The following is a 27,283-nucleotide window of genomic DNA, read 5'->3' on the forward strand; positions in this document are numbered from 1 at the left end:
GGGGGGAACCAAGCAGAGAGAGTGTGTCTCTGTGTGTGGTGTCCCTGCACTAGAAATTTAAAAGAGCAAGGGTCGAACCTTCCCTCAGAGATTTCACTCCTGTGCCCACTGTGGTAGGGCACAAGATTTTGTGGTTTACCTTTTGTCCATGTTTTTGTATTGTTTTGGCAACTCTAGTCCCATAACCGCGAGTCACACACAGCCAGGCTCGGGTGGGAGACCCTGCCAACCCAGGTCTGACGGGAGATGCAGCCCCGCTAAAGACCAGCGTGTCCTAAGGAGTTTTGAAGGTCACATTAAACCTGCTAAAAAGCAGGAGTTGGCCACGTGCCTCCCATATTTGTACGCTGATAGCTGTTTTCAAGGGAGGAAACTCTCTGAAACCATACACAACCTTTGCATTGCAAACCTTGGTTTCCCGCAAATCCGTGCTGAAGATGAATTTGAGATGAAATTAAAAGCAAGGGATTGTAGAAAGAAAGAATTTTAAGTATTAGGGGAGGGAACACAAAATTAGAGACTCCATTTAACTATAGTTTCAGCAGGAGGAATCCATTAAAATATATATAGTATTTGAACCAGCTAAGTTAGCCCAACTCACCTGGCATTCTAGTATTTTATTTATTTGAGGAAACAATTGCCATGTTTGTTTTAACAATTGATTGGCCTTATTAAAGTCCTGGTTACATTTTTAACATCCACAAAACCCTTCTTTCCACTCCTAACGACTTCACTTATTTCAGACTTTTTCTAACAGCCTTTTAACTAATCAATCTCCTTGCCTCCAGGGTCTTCACTGCCAGCCACATGTATGAACTCATGTGTATACACACACACACATACACACACACACACACTCATTCCATCCACACTACAAACAAAGCCAATTTCTAAAATCTCTTTTGCCTCTCTAAAAGTCCATCGACCAAGTCTCTTGGCATTTCTGGTCACCTACCACTTCATGGCTCCAAACTGAACTCTCTATACCAACCTTCCAGCAAGAAGGCAGGTCTACAGATTGCTATTACCCAAACATACCAAACACAACCCCACTTCAGCAACTCTGCCTTAGAATGCCTCCTTGGAATATACCCTCCATTCACCTACACACACACACACACACACACACACACACACACTGAATCATATCCTTCTCCAAACCTCACTCAGCTCACTCTTCCTTTATAGAAATCTGCCTAGACCATTACAGTTCTGGATAGTTCAAACTGAAGCATTTATTCTCTGGGCACTTGGCATAGGCTGCCTTGGTTTATCTATCTATCTATCTATCTATCTATCTCTGAAAGTCAAATTTCCAAAAATATTTTCAGCTCTTTCTCTTCATTTCTACACCTTACATATATTAGATACGCCATAAGTTTTATGGGTGAGGATGTATCTAATAATGCAGAACTCCCTACTTTAGTTACTGTCAACCCAATCCTTTTTAGTTCTGAGGCATTTTCATAGTTGAAAATCAATATATACAGAATGAATTATTATGTGGGCACTGGAATTTGAATTTTCTGATTTTCTGCTGCCCACAGTCTGAGTTGTCAAAACAATCCATAATTGCTCTGCAGCATGAGGAATGATGCCACCCTTTTATGGTATCACCAATTCCACCCAAGAGTATAGAACCCTTATGGTGTAATCAGCTTTGAAAGATTCTGTCTCTTAATAATGTTAGAATGGCAATTAAATGTCAACATGAGTTTTAGAGGGGACATTCAAACCACTGTAGTAGCTTATTGTGGTTTATTTGCATTTTCAAGATGACCAATAACATTGAATCTTTTTTTTACATGCTTCTTGTCTTCTTTGGAAAAAAATACCTATTCATATCCTCTGCCCATTTAAAAAATTTGTTTTCTTATTCTGTGGGTTATTTTCCAATTATTGATAGTATCCTTTGAAGCACAAAAGTTTTGAATAAAAAAAATCTTTATTTTATTTCTTTATTTTTATGTCGTGTTGAGGATCAAACCCAGTGCCTCACATGTGCTAGGCAAGTACTCTACCACTGAGCTACAACTCCAGCCCAAAGTTTTAAATTTTAATGAAGTCCAGTTTGCTTATTTTTTTCTTTTTGTTTTTTATGTTTTTTCTTTTGTTTTTGATGTCATGTCTAAAAATCCATTGCCTTTTGTTCTCTTGTGGCCCTTCTTCCTTCTGCTATGTTACAACACAGCAAGAAGGCCCTCACCAGAGGCTAGCACCTTGATCTTGGACTTTCCAGCTTCCAGAACTGTGAGAAAATAAATTACTCTTCATTATAAATTACCAGTCTCTAGTATTCTGTTATACCTGCAAAAAAAAAAAAAAAAAAGCTGAGACAGCTAATTACCACTTTACACCAACTAGGATAATGTCAGGCAATAACAAGTGTTGGTGGGAATGTATAGAAATTAGAATCATAATATACAGCTTAAGGGAATATAAAATGGTATAGCCACTTTGAAAAAAGTCTGAGATTTACTTGAATGGTTTTAAATAAGTTATATGACCCAGCAATTCCACTGTATTCCACAAGTCACATAGTGTGATCACCTTTATCTGAAATGTTCAGAATAGGCAAATCTATAGAGATAGAAAATAGGTTAGGGGTGACTTAGGGTTGGGAGGCTCAGAGGATACTAAAGGTGATAGCTAAAATTTAAGGCTTTTTTAAAAGAATTTATTTTTAAGTTGTAGATGGACAGAATACCTTTGTTCTGTTTATTTATTTTGTATGTGGTGTTGAGGATCAAACCCAGTGTCTCACGCATGCTGGGAGAGCACTCTACCACTGAGTCACAACCTCAGCCCCAAGGCTTTTGTTATATATGAAGGCTCTAAAAATGAGCATAGTGATGGTTGCACACATTTGTACATATATTAAATACCACTGGATTAGCAGGACATAGTAGCGACACTTATTGTCCTAGCCACTAGGTAGGCTGAGGTGGGAGGATCACATGATCCCAGGGGTTCAAGACCAGCCTGGGCAACTTATCAAGACCCCATCTCAAAAAACAAAACTAACAAAAAGAAACCCCAATGAATTGTATACTTCAATTGGGTAAACTGTAAGACATGTGAATTATATGTTAATAAATTATTATTTTTTAAATCTTAAGATCTTTAAAAAAAAATAACAACACAAGCTAGGCACAGTATGGAAGAACATGCCTATAATTCCAATGACTTGGGAGGCTGAGGCAGGAGGACTGCAAATTTAAGCTAGCCTCAGCAATTTGGTGAGACTCTGTTTCAAAAAATTTTAAAAAAATTAAAAGGGCTGGAAATTTCATTCAGTGTTAGAGCACCCCTGGTTCAATTCCCAGTGTCATACACACACGCGCACGCGCGCGCACACACACACACACACACACAAAGACCTTAAAATGGATTGTAGGCCTACGTGTAAATGGAAAATTTAAAAACTTCTGGAGAAAATCTTTGTTGGTGATGAGGTTTTACTTTTAATTATCTTATTAACACATATTAATTGTACAAATTAATGGGTTTTGCTGTGACATTTCCACATATGCATATATTATGCCTTGATCATGTCCACCCTCCTTTGTAACTTCTCTTCCCCTTCCCTCTAACCTCCCATCCAGCTCCTTTCTCATTCCCTATGATCATGAAGTTTGAAATATACCACCACATAAAGCATAACCCAAGAAATTAAAAATTGATATGTTGGGCTTAATTAAAAGTAAAATCTGTGAAAGATTTTAATTTTAAAGATTTTAAGGCTTTGTGAAAAACCTTGTTAAGAAAATGAAAAGACATACTAAATACTAGGAGAAAAAAAATTTTGCTGGACACAAATCTGATAAAGAACTTGTAAATAAAACATATAAGCAATTCTCAAAACTCAGGAATAAAAAAATAAACAACCTAATTAAAATGACAAAAATTTTGAATAGACATCCTACCAGAGAAGTCAGAATTCAGAGAAGCCATATAGATAACAAATAAGCATATAAAAGATGCTCAACATCATTTATTATTAGATGCTAATTAAAACAATAATATAATACCACTAATACATATCTATCAGAACGGCTTAAAAAAGAAAAACTGACACTACCAAATGCTTGTAAGTAACAGGAACTCTATTCACTACTGATGAGAATGCTAAAAAGAAAGTATAGGGGCTGGGATTGTGGCTCAGCAGTAGAGTGCTCGCCTAGCACGGGTGGGACCTGGGTTCGATCTTCAGCACCACATAAAAATAAAGGCATTGTGTTGTGTCCATCTACACCTAAAAAATAAATGTTAAAAAAAAAAAGAGAGCTTAAAAAAAAAAAGAATGTATACCCACTTCAGAAGACAAGTTTGTCAGTTTCTTTCTTTCTTTCTTCTTCTTCCCCCTCCCTCTCCCCCTTCTCCTTCCCCTTTCCCTTCCCCTTCTTCACCTATCTTTGAATCTGTGATCCTTCTGCCTCAGCCTCCCAAGTAAGTAAGACTACCGGCATGTACCACCACACCAGCTTGGTTTAGCAGTTTCTTAATAAGCTAAACCATCTTACCATGCAATCCAACAACTGGGCACTTAAATATTTACTCAACTAATATAAAAACTATGTCCACTCAAAAACCAGCAGGCAAATGTTTATATGGTTTTATATGTAATAGCCCCAAACTGGAAGCAACCAAAACATCCTTCAGTAGGTTGAATAGATAAACAAACTGGTATAACCATACAATGGAATCCTATTCAGCTAACAAGCTCTAAAAAAAACATAAATGAATATTGCTAAGTGACAGAAGCCAGTCTGAACTATATATTCTACTATTAGATTTCTATGAGCCCAAAAAAGGCAGAGCTATTAATAGATCACTGGTTCTGGAGGAAGTGATAAAGATGAAAAGTTGAGTAGGTGAAGCACAGGGGATATTTTAGGGTGATGAAACTATTCTGCTTAACACTATTAATAATGATGTTATGCACAGTCCAACTCTAAAATTTTAAAGGACAGTGAACCTTGATGTATACAAATTTTAAAAAATCATGTAGGAAAGTGGGAGGTTCCAGGATATAATTCAGAGTGACTCCCCCCACCAAATATGTATGTATGTATACATATATATGTGTATTATGTATATGTGTGGGTATTATGTATATGTGTGCATATATATCTGTAGTACAAATACAAGATATGACATCACTGAAGGGCATAAAGGAAAACAGTGCTGGCCTCAAGAACTCTGGAAGTGAGTGGAGTGTGTAGGCTAAAGTGAGTAGTACTGCTACTGTAAAAGCTATTTCTGAAGAGTATGGACTAACAATTCTGAAATCACAATACATATATTCTGGAATTGGAAAATTCAGTAAAGGAATGGCAAATAATAGGAGCCAGGTTTTCTGCTGTTAGAGTAGATTATAGATAAGCATGGGAAAATGATTAGAAAGATTTCATGTGGTAATGGATGAGAATCAGAGACATTTTTATGAACTCGGGTCTTTAACATAGGTACAGATGGTTTGGTTATAAACAAAAAAGACATTTATAGATATATTGTACTTATTTGGGTTAATACACACTTATATATTTTCCTGTTTTCAGCTAAGGGACTGGAAGCAATAATACCTAGTAGCAATAAATACATATAGTATCAAAATCTTGGTTTTTTTTTTTTTTTTTTCTTTTTTAGTGGTACTGGAGATCAAATCTAGGGCCTTATTCATTGTAGGCAAGTGCTCTACATCAACCTACATTCCCAGCCTTTTTATTTTGGGGCAGGGTTTCACTAAGTTACCCAGGCTAGCCTGGAACTTGGAATCTTCCACCTCAGCCTTCCCAGTAGTTGGGATTACAGGTATCTGACACCAAGGCCACCTCAAAATCTTGGTTTCTAATACCATATGCTAATAAAACTGCCCAAGGGACCTTAGAGAAATAGCTGATTCTAGGACTGGGACAGGAAATTCATGAAATGAATCTGAAGCACTTTATGGTTCTAGAAAGAAAAGAAGTGCTTTAAAAACAAAAAACAAAACCACAATGATGGAGACATGTCAAAGGGACACAGGAACAAATTAAAAGATCTCCCAGTGGCCAACACTAGAACAATTTGAGCAATAAAACAAAGTAGAATTGAAATATAACTCAAAGTATAAAATAAATCCATAATAATAAAAGTAGTAAAATAAATAAAGGAGACAAATCTTCACTGCAGAATTCCAAATAATTTATGTAGCTACTTCACCTTCAAGTGAGGGAAGCATAACTCTTACCCTGTTAAGTGTGGGCTTTGCATAGTAACTGCCTTCCAGAGTACAGGATGGAAAGAGAAACATGGGGAAAACTGACAAACAGTGTCCTTTACTAGGTGATCAAGATTAACATCAACAGTATGTCAGGGTGATAGTATGCACTCTTGGGCTGGGAGTGGCTCAGTGGTATGGCACGTGCCTAGCATGTTTAAGGACCTGGGTTCAATCCCCAAATACACAAAAAAAGAGTTGGGGAGAAGATAGTATATGCCCTTGATATAACGTGGTAAGAATGGCATTTTACCTATGTGATCTTCTTCCAATCCCACAACCCAACTCTAACCATGAGAAAAACATCAGACAAATTCTACTTGAGGGACCTTCAACAAAATATTCTAGAGAGAGATGTTTTTAAAACAAAACAAAATGAATCATTGGACTTCTTAACACTTATCAACTGGGCCCCAAGGTCCCTTTGTCTCTCAGTAGTTAAAATGATGCCATATTCCTCCATTTCTAAGTCAACTTGGATTTTAAGATGTATCAAGTTAAATAGCCTTAAGAAAATAAAATGAAATACTACAGTAAATTCTCAGATTTCAGAAATGTTAAAATGGAATGATGATAAACAATCACACGGTTAAGAAAAGGTCAAAGAAAACTCAAGTTTATTGAATACCAGGCACTGTGAAGTTCCATGCAGCTTTCTGTTAGATCCATTTTCATTCTTCATTCTATACAAGTTTTATGTGCCTATGCTAGTCCCTGGGAAAACAATGAATAAAACATAGCTCTAAGTTCTAGATAGTAATGCTTTCAGATAGAAAAAGCAAAACCCTATCCAGTAACAGTTTAGACAAATAAGGTTAACAGATAAAAATTTTACTTTCTTCCACATGTGAAACCCAGAAGAAGACAATCTAGAACTGGTATAGCCACTTAAAAATATTAAGGAAACAGGGGCTGGGGTTGTGGCTCAGTGAGAGAGTGCTTGCCTAGCATGTTTGAGGCACTAGGTTCGATTTTCAGCACTGAATATAAAAAAACTAAAAAAAAAAAAAAATTAAGGAAACCGGTACCTTCAATCTTCCTAAATCATCATACTTTCTCACTCATATTCACAGTACTAAATCTCCTGGCACTGAATCTGCTTTCTAAGCCAAAAGAAGTGAAAAGACTTTTTTTTTTTTATAAACATGTTTTATCATTAACATTTATTGATAGGATGGATAAAAACAGATTGAAAAACATACTTGACAATAAGATACCAAACTGATAGCCAGCTATAAGATGTATACAACATACTTCTTTAAAATTTAAAGAAAAGTTTTTTGACTTTTTTACAAAGAGCCCTTATACTAATGATCACTAACATCCTACCATTCACATAATAGCAATAGAGATCCCAAGAATTGAATCCAAAACTGAGGTCCCCTACAGAGAACAGAGACAAGAGCAGAATAATATGCTGAGAAGAACTCTTAAGAGCAATAGAGACAACATGCTCACCATAAAATTGTACCTGAGTGACATAAATTGATAGACTTGTTTTTGTTTTCTTTTTCCTTTTGGTCAGAACAGCCTCTTCTTCTTTCAAAAGTTTTTTCTTTCCTCCCAGAATGTTCTCCCCAAAACCTCTGACCTAAACATTTTTTTCTTTTAATTAATTTTTTATTTATATATGACAACAGAATGCATTACAATTCTTATTACACATATAGAGCACAATTTTTCATATCTGGTTGTATACAAAGTATATTCACACCAATTTATGTCTTCATACATGTACTTTGGATAATAATGTCCATCACATTCCACCATTATTTTCTAATCCCATGCCCCCTCCCTTCCCACCCCTCTGCCCTATCTTAGAGTTCGTCTATTCCTCCCATGCTCCCCCTCCCTACCCCACTATGAATCAGCCTCCTTATATTAGAGAAAACATTCGGCATTTGTTTTTTTTTAGGATTGGCTAACTTCACTTAGCATTATCTTCTCTGACTCCATCCATTTACCTGCAAATGCCATGATTTTATTCTCTTTTATTGCTGAATAACATTCCACTGTGTATATATGCCACAATTTTTTATCCACTCATCTATTGAAGGGCATCTAGGTTGGTTCCACAGTTTAGCTATTGTGAATTGTGCTGCTATAAACATTGATATGGCTGTGCTCTGACCTAAATCTTATTGGCCAAAGCCGTGTCATGTGGCCAACCCTGACTGCAATGGATTTTAGGAAGGGAAGTACAATTATATTGTTTACTGACTTTCATATAGAGCAATCTAAATAAGAAGATGGTTGGAAACACATGTTGAATGAGCCAAACTGTAGCACCTGCCACACAGACAGATTTATAAACAGCTCATTCCAATGCACATGACAAATGTTACAAGATTCTTCAGAAGCACAGCATGGTTTGGGAGCTAGTGAAATTTGGGATGACATTTGATAATCAGATGGACAAAAGTATTTCAGTCAGAAAAAAAAATATAACAGGGTCAAATAGGTACGAAAAAGAAAAATTGACTCCTGAGGAATTTTGAGTTGGTGGTTATAGTCTAGCATATGTGAGAGTAGAAGAGGTTAGAAAGATTGCCAAGAAGTATGGCAAGAAGGTTCAGAGGTAGGATGTTTGTCCAGCATGCATGAGGCCCTGGGTTCAATCCCCAATACATAATGTATGTTGATTCTAAAGCATTTGGCCCTCATCCAAAATATAACAGAACCTGGAGCTCAGGCTGGACTTTTTCTCAGCAATCTTGGCTCATGCAGAAACCAGGTTTTGCCTGGGCTCCCAGTCCACAAGTCTTCAACTCCACTACTCTGATCTTGATGTCACCTACTTCTTCCTCACAGCAACCCTGAATTTAGCTCTTTTCTGCTTGTAAAACTGTACACTGGAAGCTTTCTCGTTTCCATTGCTGCAATGTTTAACTCAATCTGTATGAGAGCCACATCAATTCTCAGAATGAGCCCATCTATTTATCTCAACAAGCTCTGGATTCCCCAATCTACCTGTGTGACAGAGCTAATTGCACTATAATGTACAAATTAAATAGATATATCCACTATTTTGCTCTTCCATGCATTACTATTCTCATATCTGAAGGCATTTTCTACCCAGTAAACCATTTGGGACCCCACCCATCTCACAGTGATGTATGGCAAAAGAAGGTGAAGAAAGTGGAACTCTCGTTAATTATTAACAGAAATGTAAAATGGTTCAGCTGAGGAAAAATTCAGCAGTTCCTCAAAAGGTCATATGTAGGATTAATATATGATTCAGCACTTTCATTTTTAGGTATATATCCAAAAGAACTGGAAATTGTTACTCAAATCTACATATTCATAGTACTGTTCACAATAGTCAAAAAGTAGAAATAGCTCAAATATTCAATAGGTGAACAGATAAACTGTGGTATATACGTAAAATGGATATTACTATGCCATGAAAAGAAATAAAATCCTAGTAAACACACTATAATAGAAATGAACAGCAAAAACATTATGCTAAGTACAAGACAACGTCATTAAAGTCAAAGAATCCAGACACAAAAAGGTCTAGTTTTTGAACTAGAGGTGACAATTGTACAGAATTATAAAAGCCATGAAATTGTTTACTTTAAAGTGGTTAATTTTGTTATGTAGACCAAAATGTAATCAGTAAAGATGACTTTCCTGCTTTGAAAGTATTGGAAAGCCTTTATTTTCCCCATTAGAATAGTAAATGGTATAAATAAGAACAAAACCAAATCTTCATTCTTTGTAGGGGAATATCCAACCAATTTTTTTTTCTTATCTGTTTTTCTGTTCACCTTTTAAGATTTTCCCCATCATTAAATATCCATTAATCAAGAGGGGCAGAGGAGTGGACAGTAAATGGGAAAAAAAATTGTAACCTCATAAACACTTCTAGCACAAAGAAATATATTCCTGAAATGTAGGCATGGGATTAAGAATCCGTAAAATGGAGCAGGATGCAGTGGCATACACCTGTAATCTCAGCAGCTCAGCAGGCCGAGGCAAGAGGATCACAAGTTCAAAGCCACCTTCAGCAACTTAGGGAAGGCCTAAGCAACTCAGTGAGACCCTATATCAAAATAAAATTTAAAATAGAGTGGGGATGTGGCTCAACGGTTGAGTGCCCTTGAGTTCAATCCCTGGTATCAAAAAAAAAAAACAAAAACAAAAACAGTAAAATGGAATTATGGAATTTACAGGAGTCTTAGCTTCATCTATCCAAGCAATTTCATTGTTTTAGCAAAAATCAAAAGAATGCTACTGGCTAGGTGTGGTGGCGGACACCTGTAATCCCAGCAGTTCAGGAGGCTGAGGCAGGAGGACTGCAAGTTCAAAGCCAGCCTCAGCAAAAGCAAGGCTTTAAGCAACTCAGTGAGACAAAAAATGGCTGGGTGTGGGGTGGCGTTGTGGCTCAGTGGCAGAGCACTTGCCTAGTATGTGTGAGGCACTGGGTTCGATTCTCAGAACCACATATAAATAAAGATCCATTGACAACTAAAATATATTTTTAAAAAATGGCTGGGGATGTGGCTCAGTGGTTGAATGCCCCTGAGTTTAATCCCTGGTACCAAAAAACAAACAACAACAACAACAAAAAAGAACCTGTTACTAGACTATATATTTTTCTCAGAACTCTTGGGCTGATTTTAGGCAAACTACAAGTTCCACGTGTTTGATACTCAGAATTCTTTGCACATTTTTAGCCATGTGTGTTAGTCTCCTAAGATTGCGTAACAAAGTACCATACACTTGGAGGCTTAATGGTCAAAGTTTATTTTCTCACAGTTCTGAAGACCAGGAGTCTGAAATTGAAGTGCTAGGTAGGCCATGTTCCTTCTGCAGGCTCTAGGGAAGAATCCTTTCCCTCTTGCATACTCTGGTGATCTTAGTCAGTCCTTGCTTTGTGGCAGCATAGTTGCAACTTCTGCCCCCATTTCACATGACCTTGTTCACTGGGTCTTCTCTTAAGGACCTCAGCATTGGATTTAGAGGCCACTCTAAATCCAGAATGATTTCTACCCAAGATCCTTAACTAATTGCATCTACACAGACTGTTTCCAAATAAGGTTATATTCTGACATTCCAGGTAGACATAAATCTGAGAGGGCTACTATTCATTTTTTTATACTATGTAAGCAGCAGCATATTTCTTTTAGACCCAGTAAGTTTAAAAAAAAAAAAAACTTCCAAATTCAAATTTAGCTTGATAAAATTAGAATAATTTCATCTCTGGGGAAAATTTTTTAAAATAAACTTTGAATCTTCAAAAGAAAACTAAATCAAATAAAAATTAAATGAGTCCTCCTTTTACTTACTGAAACTGATGTAAATAAAACTACCTTTTGATATAAACAAATGATAAATCAGTGCTATGTCATTTATAATTTAAAATTTTTAAAAATAACTTCAGCTTTCTCATAATATTGAGAATTCAATAGATCCTCTCCTGGAATTCAAGAAACCCTAATATATATATATATATATATATATAATTTTTTTTTAATTCACAAGCCTATTTATTTATTTATAGCACTGGCGATCAATCTCAGGGATGTGCACATGCTCTACCACTGAGCTACATCTCCAACCCAACCACATTATTTATTTATTTTTTTATTTTTATTTTTGCAGTACTTAGGGATTGAACCTAGGGGCATTCTACCACTGAACTACTACCCCAGACCTTTGTATTTTATTTTGAGAAAGGATCTCCACTCAAAATAGTACAAAATGACAATGTACCTGTAAATAATTTCAAATGAATGATATTATATATTATTTAATGTTCAGGTAATTTTCTACATAAAGTTCCACAAATTAGGCAATATTGGTTGGCTGTACATTTTTCAAACTATATGAACATATCCCACTTCATGTATTTTAATACCACTGGCATTTTTCTACATTAAAATCAATTCCATTATAAATTTGCAGGAATTCTTTCTAAGGTACTAAGATTTCATATGAAAAAGAAGTTATTTTTAAAATTTTTGATATTAAAACAGTAAGTGTGAACCCAATGTAGAAATCTCAAGTTAGACCATTCCTTTGGCAAAAACATTTAGTTATAAATGTCTTAAAATAAATATAATCCATAAAATTATGGAAAGAAAAGAACAACCTTGCCATTCTTATTAATAGTAAGAGTCAGGTCAATTCAAATTTAACATAATTTTTATACTATCAACCTGCAACACAAAACTCCTTATAATGGCAAAAATAAAATTATTTTTAAGAGGAATAAATTTTTACATATATAAATGTTCACAGATTAATGCCAATATACACCATTTATATACATGTCATATATTTTATTATTCCAAAACTACATTAGCTGAATTGGTCAATTCCAATTTAGTGGGTGTGCAGTATTTATACTGGCTCAAAGGCTTATGATGAACTAAACTTTTCCAATTTGACACAATTAAATATAGTATATTTACACAAACATTAAAATTAATTTATTAAATACAGTTTGGAAGAAAAATGTAAAATTTTTTCTCTATATATATGCAAATACTAACTTGAATTACCAAAAGCAGCTTTGGATGTTTTTTACATTTTGTTTTCTTTCTTAAAGAACAAATAATTTGTTTCTAAAAAGTAAGGTGCCATTTTAGGGGCTGGGGTTATGGCTCACTGGTACAGCACTCGCCTAGCATGTGTGAGGTACTGGGTTTGATCCTCAGCACTACATAAAAAAATAAATAAACAAAATAAAGATATTGTATCCATCTACAACTAAAAAAAGCAATTAAAAAAAAGGAAGGTGCCATTTTAGAATATTTTTTATAAGTATATAGCTGAATTTATCTGAAAGGAAAATACTAAATGAAAAAGTAAAAATGGTGTGGAAGGTTAAAACTTTCTTTTGATACCTGATTAGAAATAATACAACAAAAACTAAGTTTTCAAATACTGCTTGTTTTCCTTTTAAAATGTAGACCAAGTATTATATACAGTATTTTGTTCTGGAACAAAGTATCTTCGAAAAAGGTACATCCTTACAATAAAATTACTGTAAATAGATAAATGACAAAATTTGTAGTCTGTTTTCAAATGGATTCTTAGTAGAAAGATTATTTTCTTTAAAAAACCAATATAGAAATCTAGAATCCATGCAAAAAAGTTTTAACTTTTTAAATATTCAACTTATGTCCATTATTTTTCCCAGTCTAAATATCATTTATCTATAAGTATATGCATTTTCAATATTATACTATGTAAAAAGTTGGTAGATAATAAAGTAGTGTGCAAATTTTGAAGAGAGAAAAAAATCCTTATTGGTTTTCTACCAACTTCTACATTATGTGGAATCTATTAGCTATAAACTAATTTTTAAAACATGGGCTTCAGAAAAACTGACTGAACTGTCTATCAATCCATTGTTCTATCAAATCATCACCTGCTATTATTCCAAAGGTTCAGAATTACTTGTGAAAGTAAAGATGATATTTTTCAATAGCTTGACACGATGACATCTTAGCAGTGGTATTTGAATCACTTCTTTTACAATAACAAGACTTCAATAAAAACTCATTTATCATCCATGCTTGGTTTATATCACATCAAATTATTAGGTATGTCTCATGGCTCAAAGTCAGGTATAATCCATAAAAAAGAAACGCAGAATCTCTGCATATCACAACACAGAAAGTAAAATAAATGGATCATATTGCATTAGACAATGACCAAAGTGATTTGATAAGGTCATTAGTGACAATTTTAAATATAAAGATGCTTGTAGAGAAGAAAATGTTTTTCCTCAGGGAATGGAAATTCTTTAGCCCACTATGGGCATGAGCAGGGAAATGGCTAAGTGCTTTCTCACACATCTGCATTTACATGGTTTTTGCTATTAATAACAGAAAACATTTTTGTTCCTTCCAAATCGCTCTTGTTTCTGTAGACAATTATATGCTAATTATTACTCAACATAAAACTGAGAGCAAAACTGACAGTACTGCAAACACAACTGCAATTTAAGGAGCCAAAAGGAAGCATGTTGGCAAACGAAATGCTTATACAAAAAAAGATGTTCCCTCGCCTTTTAATACAACAGTGTGTGGGAAATGGTAAAAAAAAAAAAAAAAAAAATGCAGACAAAAAATATTTAAAGGTCTTCAATTCTCTCATTAAGACATTTTGCGGATAAACAATGGTAACAATGGTTTCTTTAAAGTAAAATTTTTACACTTTTATCTCATACTGTTTAGTGTCATAAAGCTACTTATTGGGTGTCCAGATTCACGGAAAGACATTTGAAAGTATGACAAAACTAACTGGGAGCATCTTTAAGCTGCCTCTGACTTCAAACAAACTGGTCTGAAAAAAACTTTTATGGCCTTTAGAGTAACTTAGGTTTTGTGCTTTTATTTACTCATTGTCCTTTTGAGTTCAGAAGGAAAAAGTTTCCTTTTAATATTTTCAGATTAGAATCACAAGTGACACTTATGAAGGTTTCCACAAAAATGCTTGGTTTTTCTCTAAAGGAGAGGTTGCTGATGATAGTTTGTTTGCCGCTGTGCAACCGACTGAGCTGGGACTGCCATGGGAAAGCCTGCCAGATGCGGCATATTGGAAGTAGTGTTCTGGTAAGATGACATATCCACAGACATCCCCATCTGCTGTGAGTAAGCAGCTGTACCAGTAGCTGACTGAAGGTTAGAGTTCTGGTTCATATAAGGAGGACTGGAAATAGTGTCTTGTCCAGTGCTACAAACAAAATTTAAAGAAGAAAATCATATTTACTTTACATTATCTAGATTATGGTCAGGATCAATCATCATGACAAAAATTGACTTTTCAATCTTTATGTAGCTCTGCTGTTCTGGTTATAATTTAATCACTCCAACTACCAAATACTGTATATAATTTTTATATTTGGTAAGAAGAGAAGAGTGCTCAAAAAGCAAGATAATATAAAAGTATAAATCTTATTTAATTTGCTTTCTTGAAAATCTCTCACCAAAAACATTTAAAAACTGAGAAGATGCTGTTCTGACTGTGGCCAACTCCAATGAGGACAGAGTTGGTTCAATGTATATTTTCCAGCCCATATTCTCCCTTCCCCATTTTCCAACACAGCACTGGGACTATTTCACTAGGTGGATTATAGTACAGTGCTAAAGCACAACAAAGGCTTAGTCCTCACAAAGGACAGTTAGCTTTATTTTGTTCTAGGGAACTAAACTGTAGGCTTATATCTAGGCAACCATCACAGTATGAGTAGCAAAGTTAAGGGTAGCACCATTTCAGTTCATGGGACTATGAATGGGCATTTCTATATAATTTTATGTGTGTGCGTGTATGGTACTAGGGATTGAACCTAGGAGAGCACTATCATTGAGCTATATCCTCAGCCCGTTTTGATACAGGGTCTCCTTAAGTTGCCCAGGCTGGCCTTGAACTTGTGATCCTCCTGACTCAGCCTCCCAACTAGCTGGGATTACAGTATGCACCACCACACCCACATTATGATTTCATTTTAAAAGTAAAAATTGGAACTATTATTACAAAGTGTAGGGTCAGTATATTCTGATTTTAAAAGTCTGTGGAAAATTAAGATGGCTCTCAAAACTTACCTTAAATATGGAGTTTGAGCAGGCTGTGTTGTTACTGAGGAATTTACACTTGGAGGCAGAGATCTCAGCGAACCAATATGATCTGTTCCCAGGCTGTAGTTTTGGGCAACAGTTACTTGGTGAATGTTTTGACCTACGTAGTTTCCACCATGTGATTGAACTGGATACGTCTATTAACCAAAAAGAAAAAGTTGACTTCACTGCTATCCCAAACATCTCCTTCACACACTCTTTTACATACTAGTTTTCATAAATTAACATAAAATTTGTTCATTCAAGATCATTTTGATTGGTTAACTAGCTAAAATTTGAAAAAGCCTTCAGAATGGGGATACTGATATAAGTATTCATGTTATCTGGCAAGCACAAAAAAGAGTGAGAAGTATTGCAAAAAGATGCTGTTTACAGATAGCTTATGGCACCTACATCTCATAGACCTGTATCATATTTTTATTATGCATGAATTTTTTAACAATTTAAGTCATGCACTAACAAAAAATAAATATGTTCTGAGACCAAAAGTTCATTAACTAAGTGCTGTTATAATTATACGTCAAAGAAATCTTGAAAAAAGATTTTTAAAGAAATGTTCAATCTTCTTGCTGAATAGCAACAACAGCACTAGTACCTCACGCAGAGAACCTTTGGTACACCAGATCCTAAATCAAAGGATGTGTAGTTTATACTTACAAAGGATTTATATTTAAAGATTTTTATGTTTTATTCTTACAAAAGCACATGAAGAACCAGAATACCCCCTATATATTTAATACTGTTTTCATTCATGATAAAATTGAACTAAGTGTTTTTGTGACATTATCAGTAACTAATTTGTCCTGGTGAACATTAATGTTCAGCCAATATTTCTAGAAACAAAGACTGGTTTTATAATTTTATTCAGGGACCACAGAAATTTCAATATTTCAAAACATTTTTTTAAAATTCAAAACCATGTTCTCAGAAAACATGCTCACCTGCACTGGAACCCCAGCTGATGTAGATGGATAATGTGCTGGAGGATGGAGTTTTGAATAGACTGAATATACTGGTGCTTCATTCACCAATTTGTTATATAGTTCCAGAGCTTCCAGGACTTTTACATTCAATTCAGACAATTCTGAATGCTTCCTGATACAGAAGAGAAAAGTATTTTCATACTCTTCTCATTTTAGGTATATATTTAGCAATGTAAATTATTTTTTAAATTTAGCACACTCTTTATTCATATTTTAAAAGGTTCTTTTCATATACAATGAAAGAATATTCACAATGAGAAACCGGGAAGAAAAATTATTTAATTCTTGTAGTAGCCAGGCTAATATAACTTCATAATATCCTTTCCACATATCATAAAATGCAATCAATTCATAATTCTGGTACTAGAAGAATTTAGTTTAATATATTACAGGTTTATGTTGAAAATTTAATTATAAAGAAAAAGTTCCTGAGTGGAGGGAATTATAAAGACCCACAGCCCCTGTGAAGTACAATATGACTAAAATGAGAGCAAACTCTTATTTAAAAAATAAAAATCACCTTTTATTTGCTTATATGGTAAAAAGATCAACTGAAAAAATTATTTAAATAAAAAATTACTCTTGAAAATACAAATAAAAGCAATGTATATGCATGGAGATCTCTACTGTTCTTATCTATTGGTTGATTTTGAGAAATTAGGTGAAACCAGGCACCTTATTGTGAAATAACAAATCCAAATAAGAGCATTTTCACATTTGTTCAAGGAACTCCACAGCAAATCCTTCCCTTCTGACTTGGTACAATTTTGTCTGTTCCCTTGGGAATAATAAACAACTTTTTTTTTTTTTTTTTTTTTGCAATTTCCAAGTTTAAGTCAAATGGCCACTTTTTATCTGGCTTAAAGCATCCAAAAGCCTGTTTATTGGATGTGGTTCTTTCAATGTAACCGAAAAAGGTAGGAAGCACAGGCAGGCAAAAAGATACAGAGTAACCAAGTAAATGATCTGTCTGTGCTCTATCAAAATTTATAAGCCCTTTCCTTTATAATACTATTTACCTCTGAACAACAAAAACAGAAAGTGCTTGTTTCCTGTTGCATGAATGTATAAAAACTACTTTCAGATGTATCTGTGACAAACCACCTAAATCTACAGAAATTAGGTGTGTATGAAATCACCTTTAAAGATCTGAGATATATAACTTCGAATCAATAACAAATTTTTACTAAACTATACTCAAAACTATACTGAAAGAAAGAGAAAAAGCAGAAAATAAATCACAACCTATCAGGGAGACCAGGTTAAGAAAATAGCAAATGACATAACATATAACTGAATGCAAAATTACATGAAATAGGTAGAAAACAGAAGAATTTAGAAGAGATTATTCTGGGCTACGGTAGACCAAAAAGGCTTTATGGTAAAGCTGGGACTAAAGATATCCCCTGAGGAAGGATGGACAGACCAAACTGAAATACTAGTGAATAAAGGCAGACAAAAGTAACACATGGAATACACAGGAAAAGAATGAAGAAGCATCTAGATCAGGGCTACAGAAATTACTTCAGAAGTATAGTACAAGTTTAGAACAGTTCAGATAATAGATATCTCTTACCTATCTAAACATTTTTGGAGTTGTTTTCATGTTTATCCAAAATTCTCTCTTAAGGTGATGTGAATTATTTTTAGGCTCCAGAAAAGTTTGTAACTGTACTGCTAGTCATACCTACTTCATGCTGACCATTTTTCTTTTAAATCTTTTCCAATTTGATTATACACTAACCATTAACTCCTTGCAGTGAAACAAAGCAATACATATTTACTGCTTTCTCTAAAAATATGATGAAACTGTCACCATCATGTCATTAACTGTCACAGGGATTTATTTTTAACTTTTGTAGAAAACACAAAAGATTTATGAAAAATGCTCCATGGAACAAAGATTATAATTTTTAGTGACTGGAAAGCTTTGCTGAAGGTACTTCTCTGTAGAGACAGGAAAAAAGTAAAGTACTTTCTGTTCTCCTTCACACTTTGGTCCCACTTGATCCCTTTCTTCTTGTGTTGTTTACATAGCATTTCAATAAAGAGGGGCTAAGGCTAGAGATATAATTCAGCAGTAGCCCGTTCACTTAGCTTGTGTAGGGCTAGAAAGGATGACAATAGAATAAGAAGGTCTAATCTCCTGCCTTTCCTCTACTATAGCTTCTTCCTCTAACTTCAGAGAGAAAACTCGGAAGAATAACAGATATCAGAACCAAGTTAAAAGCTTACAACTCTAATAGCCCATCCTCCAGTGCTGCTGCTATTTCTAGGAACAGTAAAACTAGCTGGGATAACAAAATTAGAAGGACAACAGAAACACAGGAACATAGGAAGAGAAAAAGAAGAAAAAAATTGTTGCTTTGGATTAGCTTCCCAAATCAGGAAAATTTCACTTGAAACTACGTTTCACATAATGATATTAATGATATTTGCCTAAGATTCCTGTTCATCTTGTTCTTTATTCACTTTATTCTTCATTGCTCAATATCCCCTCAATTCCAGCCCAAGTAAAAAAATGGAATGATAAGAACAAGAGTCCAGGATTTTATGTATACTATTCATACTGCCATGAAAAAAACTGTTACCAAAATGAAAAGCACCTCCTTGCTATTAGCTTCTGGAGTCTATAAAATAATTGCAACAGATAATACAGTTTGCCCAAAACTATCACTAGTTCTAAGCGTGCCCAAACAAGTAAACCTATCATTGTTTGCATGAAAAATCTCACCTATCAATCTCTTCAAGTTTTTCATCTATCATTGGACCCATCTGTTGACAGATATCTGTAAATACAAAAATGCTTAAAACTGTAAGAATTTCAGTTTAAGCCAATTTCAACAATTTTTAAAAATACAACACCATCCATAATACACTGAGAATTAACTTTTTGCTAGAAAAGGGACTATAAAAGATTGACTGTTAATACTATTCAGCACCATTGCTATTACATATTTCTATCATGTAATCAAAGGCAAGATCAAAATTAAAATAAAAATCTCATCATGTTCCTATTAACTAAGTTTACAGACTATGACATTTGAAATCATCCCCAAAAGTTATCTAGAAAACAAATTAACTACATAAAACAAACTTAAGCTATAATATAAAATATGTAACTACCATGTGCAGATTAAATATGAACACTTTTATTTAAGGCATTTCAAAATTTAAAAATTTTATATATTTCCAAATCTAAACACAGATAAAATATTCTATACCCATAATCAGTTTTTCATCTATAAAAAGATTTAAGATTTATTCATTTATTATAGACATTTTTCTCACAAAAGACTTTAGAAAAGCATGAAAAAAAATTGTTTTAATTGCTTTACTTACAAACTAAAGGACACATTAGCATGCATCAAATATCTACCTTTCAAAGTTAACATTGAACATGCACATGTGGACCTTTAGAGTCACCTTTAAATTAAGACTTTTAAACTTTTTGGTTAAATTAATTTAATAGGCTTTTATTTCTAATTCTGTCCTTTGGACACCAAAACTCCAATTTCACCAATGGGCTTACAGAAATACCAAGATCTCCTTCTTAAAAAGGATATGAAGGAACAGCAACATCTTTCAAATGATACTTTTACTATTTTACTGCACTAGTCTGTTCTCCACCTTGGATTTCTAATCTCAAGGCAGAAGAAACTCATAATATTATGAGTAGCTAAAATAATAAACATTATTAAAGTAATCTCAATATTCACTAAGTACCTTCCAAATCCAAAAGGTCTTGGGAATCTGGTTTTGAATCTGCTGGATCTATACTTTGGAGTACCTGCAGGGCTCTATCCATCTTATCCTAATAAAAAGTCAAAGAAGTTTTAACTTCAGTGAATACAAAATTACTCTTCCCAAGCAATCTCAAAGATAATACAATTGAAAAGTCTTGATAGTTTAACTATTGAAACAAAAGAAGGACTCTACCTCATCAATATAAATAGGCTCGGGCTCTGATTTCTTAATTTCCTCCACATCATCATCAATTACATTCAATTTGTCCACAGCTGCAATGGAAACAAAGTAAACTTTAAGTTCTATAGCATTTACTTTGATATCTAGTCATTAATTTAGAAGTGGCCTATGATATCCATAAGAAAAAAATTAAAAATTCTTTAGTTATCCCATTTCATAATCAATGTTATTACTTATGTTCATATCATAATGTGATTATATACATTCATATTATAAATATTAATTTAGCACTTATTATGTGCCAAGCATCATTTTAGGCATTTATACATAGTAGATAAAATAGACAAGAATCCTGTACTTATGGAACTTACATTAAGGGAAGCAAATAAGCATTATTAGTGTGTGTTTTCCTAAAAACTGAGTGTTACCAATGGGGTAACTAAATAAACAAGAGAGTAGATTATTATCCTAATACTTAATTTCATAGTTATATCTATAGTGCCCCTCTATCAAAGAAAAACTGTTTTTTCCTATATAAACAAAACAAGACCTGATTTTAACCTAATTTTGATACTCTGATAATAGTTGAAACAACACAAAATGAAAAAATATTTTGTGTGTGTGTGGTGCTAGGTTCCAACCCCAGGGCCTTGTGCATACTAGGTCAGCACTTTACCACTAAACTGCATTCCCAGTTCAACAAAATATTCTTTCATAAAAAGACAGATAAAAGATAATTTACAAGCCAGGCATGGTGGTGCATGCTTGTAATCACAGCAACTAGGGAGACTGAGGCAGGAGGATTGCAAGGCCCTGTTTTAAAAAAGTTTTTAAAAAAGGCCAGGAGTGCTGGGGTTGTGGCTCAGAGGTAGAGTGCTCACCTAGCATGTGTGAGGCACTAGGTTTGATCCTTAGCACCACATAAAAAAATAAAATATTATATCCACCTATGACTAAAAAATAAATATTTTTTTAAAAAAGGGGGGCCAGGAACACCACTGCGCCCGCCTATAATCCCAATGGCTCAGGAGGCTGAGGCAGGAGGATCGCAAGTTCAAAACCAGCCTCAGCAATGGTGAGGTGCTAAGCAACTTCAAGAGACTCTACCTCTAAATAAAATACAGAATCAGGCTTGGGATGTGGCTCAGTGGTTGAGTGCCCCCAAGTTCAATCCCTGGTACCCAAAAGTAGTAAACAGACAGATAAATTTAAAAATAATCAATATTTTTAAAAAGATAAAAAGGGTCAGGGACTTAGCTCAGTGGTAAAGTGCCCCTGAATTCAATTGGAAGGAGGGAAGGAAGGAAGGAAGTTGCCAGAATATTCTAAATTTTAATAAAACAAAAAATTACAACAAAAATCTGTATAACCAACTGGGCATGGTGGCACAGGCCTATAATCCCAGCTACTCAGAAGACTGTTGGGGCCAGTCTGGGCAACTTAGTGAAACCCTGTCTCAAAATAAAATAGGGCTGGAGTTGTGGCTCAGTGGTAGAGTGCTTGCCTGGTATGTGTGAGGCCCTGGGTTCGATCCTTAGCACTACATAAAAATAAATAGATAAATATATAGATAGATAAAAGATCCATTGACAACTAAAAAAATATTTTAAAAAAATATAATAAAAGGACTGGAGATGTAGCTCAGTGAAGAGCATTTGTCCAGCATGTATAACGTTCTGGCTTCAATCCCCAGTACCACAAAAACACAAACAAAAAATGTGTGTAACCAAAGGATTTTAAAATCTTAATTAATGGTTATTGCTTAATTCAAGTATCTGGCAAACTTTCAATTATGTCCTAAAGAACAGAGCTCAGCATAACACAAGGACATACTGAAAACCAAGAATGTGTTTTACTTTCAAGATTGTAGTTCAATCTCTCCAGATCATGATAAGGGGAAATCACTATATAGGATCCCTTAAGTATTGTTTAATTAAAAAATGTCCTCAAATCCAACTACTATGTATAACTATAAAGATCTAATTTAAAAAAATGTTCAATATTCCTGTTTACTAAAAAGAGTCAGACTAGAAGAATAAAACAGTAACTAGTGGCAAAGAACCCAGTCTTCAAATGAATGAGTATCCACCTCTCAGAACTTGATTTTTCTGAATGCATCACTCTACACAAAAAGATAATAGTACACACAATGTACAAAGCTTTCATTTTAAGTTCTTTCTTTAGAACTGGTAAGGATAAGCACTGATATATCCCTTAGTAAGTCAAGTTTTGAATTCTGGCTCTATCAGTTATTAGACACGTTACACCTCTGCTTCAGATTCCTATCAGTAAACAGGGCAACACACAATCTATCACCCAGAATCTTTAGAATTAAGTGAAACAGCACAAAAGATTTAGCACAATGTTGATAAAATAATTACTGTTCAAAATCTGTTAACTATTTTACTTCTAGGTATCACAATTAGCATTATTACGAGCTGTTCTGAATAACTGAGATCTCCTGCCTCCCTGCCTGTATAACAAATGGCATGCTTTCTCAACATGGCTGACAGTGGCTGAGGGGGACCAGTGTGTGGCTACAGAATGGAGTGGTGTTCAGAAGAACTGAACTGGGGAACTTCAGTGACTTCATTACATTACTTTATTCTTGCCTGAGTTTTCTAGGATCAAACTGAGGTGAGGTAAAGTCTAAAATCTAACTCTTGTAATCACACTTGGCTCTTGTCAACAAGGTATGCCCCCTTACGCCCCCAGTTATCCCTTTCACTATGTCTCAGTAAAGAATAACAACATTCTTTGTAAAGGACAGACACCAAACTGCCTCTTATACTATAGGTTGATTTAAATATTTATGTACATGGTCACTAAATATATTAAGTCTCAGAGATTTAAAATATGAGAAGAGTCTAAATTAATCCCTAAAGAAGTAGGTTAAATTATAATGTCTATAAATGACAGAAAACAAATTAGATGCCAATCAAAAAATTTAAGCAAAACAACTTTGTAGATTTAATCTTCTCTAAAATTTAACTTACCTGCCTCAGACTCCATGTTTAAATTAGTTGTTACAAAATTAGATGGGAAAAGACCTATTCCTCTGTGATTTTCTCCTTTCCACCAATTGGCATCACTGAAAATAAAATGAAAAAAAATGTCATTTTTCTTTAACATTTTCAAACTGTAATGTTGAGAGATTAAAAAAAAATCAAATTTATCCTATTTTGAAAATCAATTCACATTCAGCTATACTTAAAAGTTGTTCTTTTTAAAAGATATTAAAAGGTACAAATAAAAAAAATGTACATATCCTTATTTCTAAATTTAGAACTAATTAGCAATTGGCCATATATCATACTGGGCTTTTTAAAAAACATAAAACACAGATAACAATAAAGTTCTCTCTATCAGTGACCCTAAGTCCCAACCTCACATCCTTCTTACCACACCATCAACATAAAGCTGGTATGTAACTTCCTGACAGTCTATTTTTCATTCTTTTGCATATATTTACACTCAGAACTGACAAACATAGAAGACAGCTAGCTAATGCTTATAGATCTTTTTAATTTTATATACTAATACTTGCTTATCTATTTTAAAGTTTGATTATAAGAACATGCTGTATTTCTGTATAAATGCACACTTATTTGTTCCTAGTCTTTCAACATAAAGATTGGGGTCATGATTATCCTGAATTAGAGGGCACAATCCGACAGTTTTTCTAGGCTTACTGAAGCATGGATTTGCAAGCTGGGCATACATAATAGGGTCCACCTTTCGTGCTCAACTACTGGAGAGGCAGAGGTGGAAGACAGCCTGAGCCCAGGAATTTGAGGCCAGCCTGAGCAACACAGTGAGACTGTATCTTTAAAACAAAATACAAAACAAAATGACAACAATGGACTTGCTGGGCCATGAGATATAAGCATTTTCAATTTTATTAGTCATTGTCAAATGTTCCCCATAGTAGTTGTGGAAGTTTACCTTCTTCCTCCCATTACTGTCCCCCCAATCCCATATATGGTAAATATTTAAGTTTACACTTGCTATCAGGAGAGAAAATCATATTCCATTGTACTTATTTCCACTTGTGTTTGGTGACTATTTGAGATGGCTTCTTCTGTAAAATGTTTTTATTTATATATTTTGTCCATTTTTCTTCTTCCACAGGGTTATCTTTTTTTCATGGATCTGTAAGGGTTCCTTACATATCCTGGATAGCAACTATTTCTCTGAATCAAGCTGATTTCTTCTCAAGGCTATCATTTCCTTTAAGTATATGTTTATGGTTCTTTATTCTATGGTGGGTTTTTTTCCCCCTGTAATAAAATTTAGTAATCTACCCTTGAACCAATATCTAATAGTTTTAGTTTTTTATCTAATAGTTTTAGGCTTTTTTTTAACCCCTTTCCCACCTTTATCTGAAACAAAATTTTACGTACTGTGTGAAGCTCAAATTTTATCTTCTTTGTACCAAAAGAAGAGTCATTCATTCCAGCAAAACTTACTGAATAGCCCATTACTTTTTTTCTACTAACTTATGATACAAAAACAGCACACTATCAAAATAGCTTTCTGTGTATGAGCCTATTTCTGTATTCCATTCTGTTGTATAATAGTCCACAAAGTAGTCCCTCCTTTATTTGCAGTGTTGGTCTGTGATTCCAGATTACTTGAGGTCAATCATGACCCAAAAATATTAGATGGAAAATTCCAGAAGCAGATAATTCATAGGTTTTTAAAATTCATAGGTTTTTCAGGTGCACCATCCTGCCCTGAAAAGTCAGCCATTCCTTTGTCTAGCATATCCACACTACATATGCTACCCTGATGTTAGAAACTTAGCAACTGTCTTGGTTATCAAATTGACTGCTATGTTCCATAGTACATGTTCAAATAATCTTTATTTCATTAAATAATGGACCCAAAGCACAAGAATGGTACTGCTAGTACAATTCAAATAAGTCGCAAAGAAGCATCCTTTAAGTGAAAAGTGGCTCTTTTTTTTTTTTCCCCAGTGCTGGAGACTAATTCATGCTAGGCAAGCACTGTACCATTGAGCTACATCACCAGCCAAAGTTCTTGACCTTCTAAGTAAGCAAAGGAAGAAAATTATATGCTGAGGTTGCTAAGATCTATAATACAATATATTTGGAGAGACCATATTCACATAATTTTTACTACTTTTATAACTTTGTTTTAATTGTTGTATTTTAGTATTGTTTTCAGTCTCTTACAATGCCTTATTTATAAGTTAAACTTTTTTGTAAGAATGTATGTATAGGAAAAAACACAGTATATACAAGGTTCAGTACCATCCTGTTTCAAGCATCCACTGGAGGAGGCTTGCAACATATCCCTCATAAGAGGGAACTACTATATATTTGTTTATTAAAGCCTATTAATACACCTTGATATCTGGCAAGGGAAATACTCTTGTTATTCTTTTTCATTTATTATACATCTTCACATGTTTATATCTATATTAAAATATTTTTCAAGGACTCTGGAAAAAATTTCTGTAGGAATTTTAACTGCATATGTACTAAACTTATGCAATAACATAAGAAAAACTAAATCTTTCTAATATTAAGGTTTACCATGTCTCTCTCCAATTGTACTTTTATAAATATAAACATAATAAAGAATACTTATATTCTTTTCTATCTTTCCAAGAATTTTATAATTTCTCCATAAAGACTTTACATATTTTTTAGGTTTATTCATTCCTAGTTCATTCATTTGATTTTTTTTTTTTTTTTTTACTATCGAGAATGACTTTTCTATTACATTTTCTAATTGGGATTAAAGCATATCACTGATTTTTGCATATTGAGGTTGTATCTAACAAACTTGATAAACTCTTACCAGTTTTAGGAAAGAGGAAGGAAAGGAAAGAAGGAAGGAAGGAAGGAGAAAACTTGACACTTTCCCATAAGCTACTGACTTTAATGAAAACAACTCAACCCATTGACTGAACTTTCAATTCAAAGTATCTGAAAATAACAATAATTTTGTCTATTTCTTTCTAACAAAGAAATTTGTTATTTACAAATACCCAATACCTGTTTCTTACTAAACAGGTATTTGTAAGTAACAATCTTTTATTGTGTGTGTGGTTTTAGGAATCAAAACTTTGAGCTTTGCATTCTAAAAAGTAAAACTAAACTTAAGAGGATTTTAAAGATAAAACCAGACAATTCACACTTCTGATATGGATACATGGGATTTATTTGAACCTATCAACAGCTGTATGGACAGCCTTACCAGTAGTCCTAATAATGTATCACAACTTTCTTCCCAACTACTACCACAAACTCTCTGATGAGGCATAAAAGCACATAAAACAACCAAAAACCACCTCAAAGCATGATGATTCCTTTCCAATCTTTATCTGGCTCTATATTCTTTCCACTGACTACGAGTTTATTTTATAAAATGTTAATGGCACAAAATATTGTTCAAGTTTAAATTCCTAAATTAAAGTGATTCAGTACTATAATTTCATATAAATCATTAGATGATTAAGGAAATTTTCAAATGTGTCATTTACATTT

General features: G+C 34.0%; 1 protein-coding gene across 5 annotated transcripts in view; it reads right to left on the reverse strand.

Moving 5' to 3' along the window:
- Positions 1-2,110: 2,110 nt before the first annotated feature.
- Positions 2,111-27,283, reverse strand: part of Stam2 (signal transducing adaptor molecule 2) — a 57,705-nt gene continuing 32,532 nt past the window's right edge. For 4 of the 5 annotated variants that reach the window (XM_048812263.1, XM_015479182.2, XM_048812264.1 and 1 more), the window contains 7 exons: positions 23,762-23,856; positions 20,778-20,857; positions 20,565-20,652; positions 19,573-19,627; positions 16,797-16,950; positions 15,823-15,992; positions 10,996-14,953 (listed from right to left, as the gene is read on the reverse strand). In XM_048812263.1, the coding sequence (XP_048668220.1) occupies positions 14,725-14,953; positions 15,823-15,992; positions 16,797-16,950; positions 19,573-19,627; positions 20,565-20,652; positions 20,778-20,857; positions 23,762-23,856 (871 nt within the window). In that variant the 3' untranslated portion in view covers positions 10,996-14,724. Of the gene's footprint in view, positions 2,308-10,995; positions 14,954-15,822; positions 15,993-16,796; positions 16,951-19,572; positions 19,628-20,564; positions 20,653-20,777; positions 20,858-23,761; positions 23,857-27,283 lie in introns of those variants that run through there. The other variant, XM_048812265.1, reaches the window with a different exon arrangement.

Source organism: Marmota marmota, unplaced genomic scaffold, assembly GCF_001458135.2.
Source record: "Marmota marmota marmota unplaced genomic scaffold, marMar, whole genome shotgun sequence".
Lineage (NCBI taxonomy): Eukaryota > Metazoa > Chordata > Mammalia > Rodentia > Sciuridae > Marmota > Marmota marmota.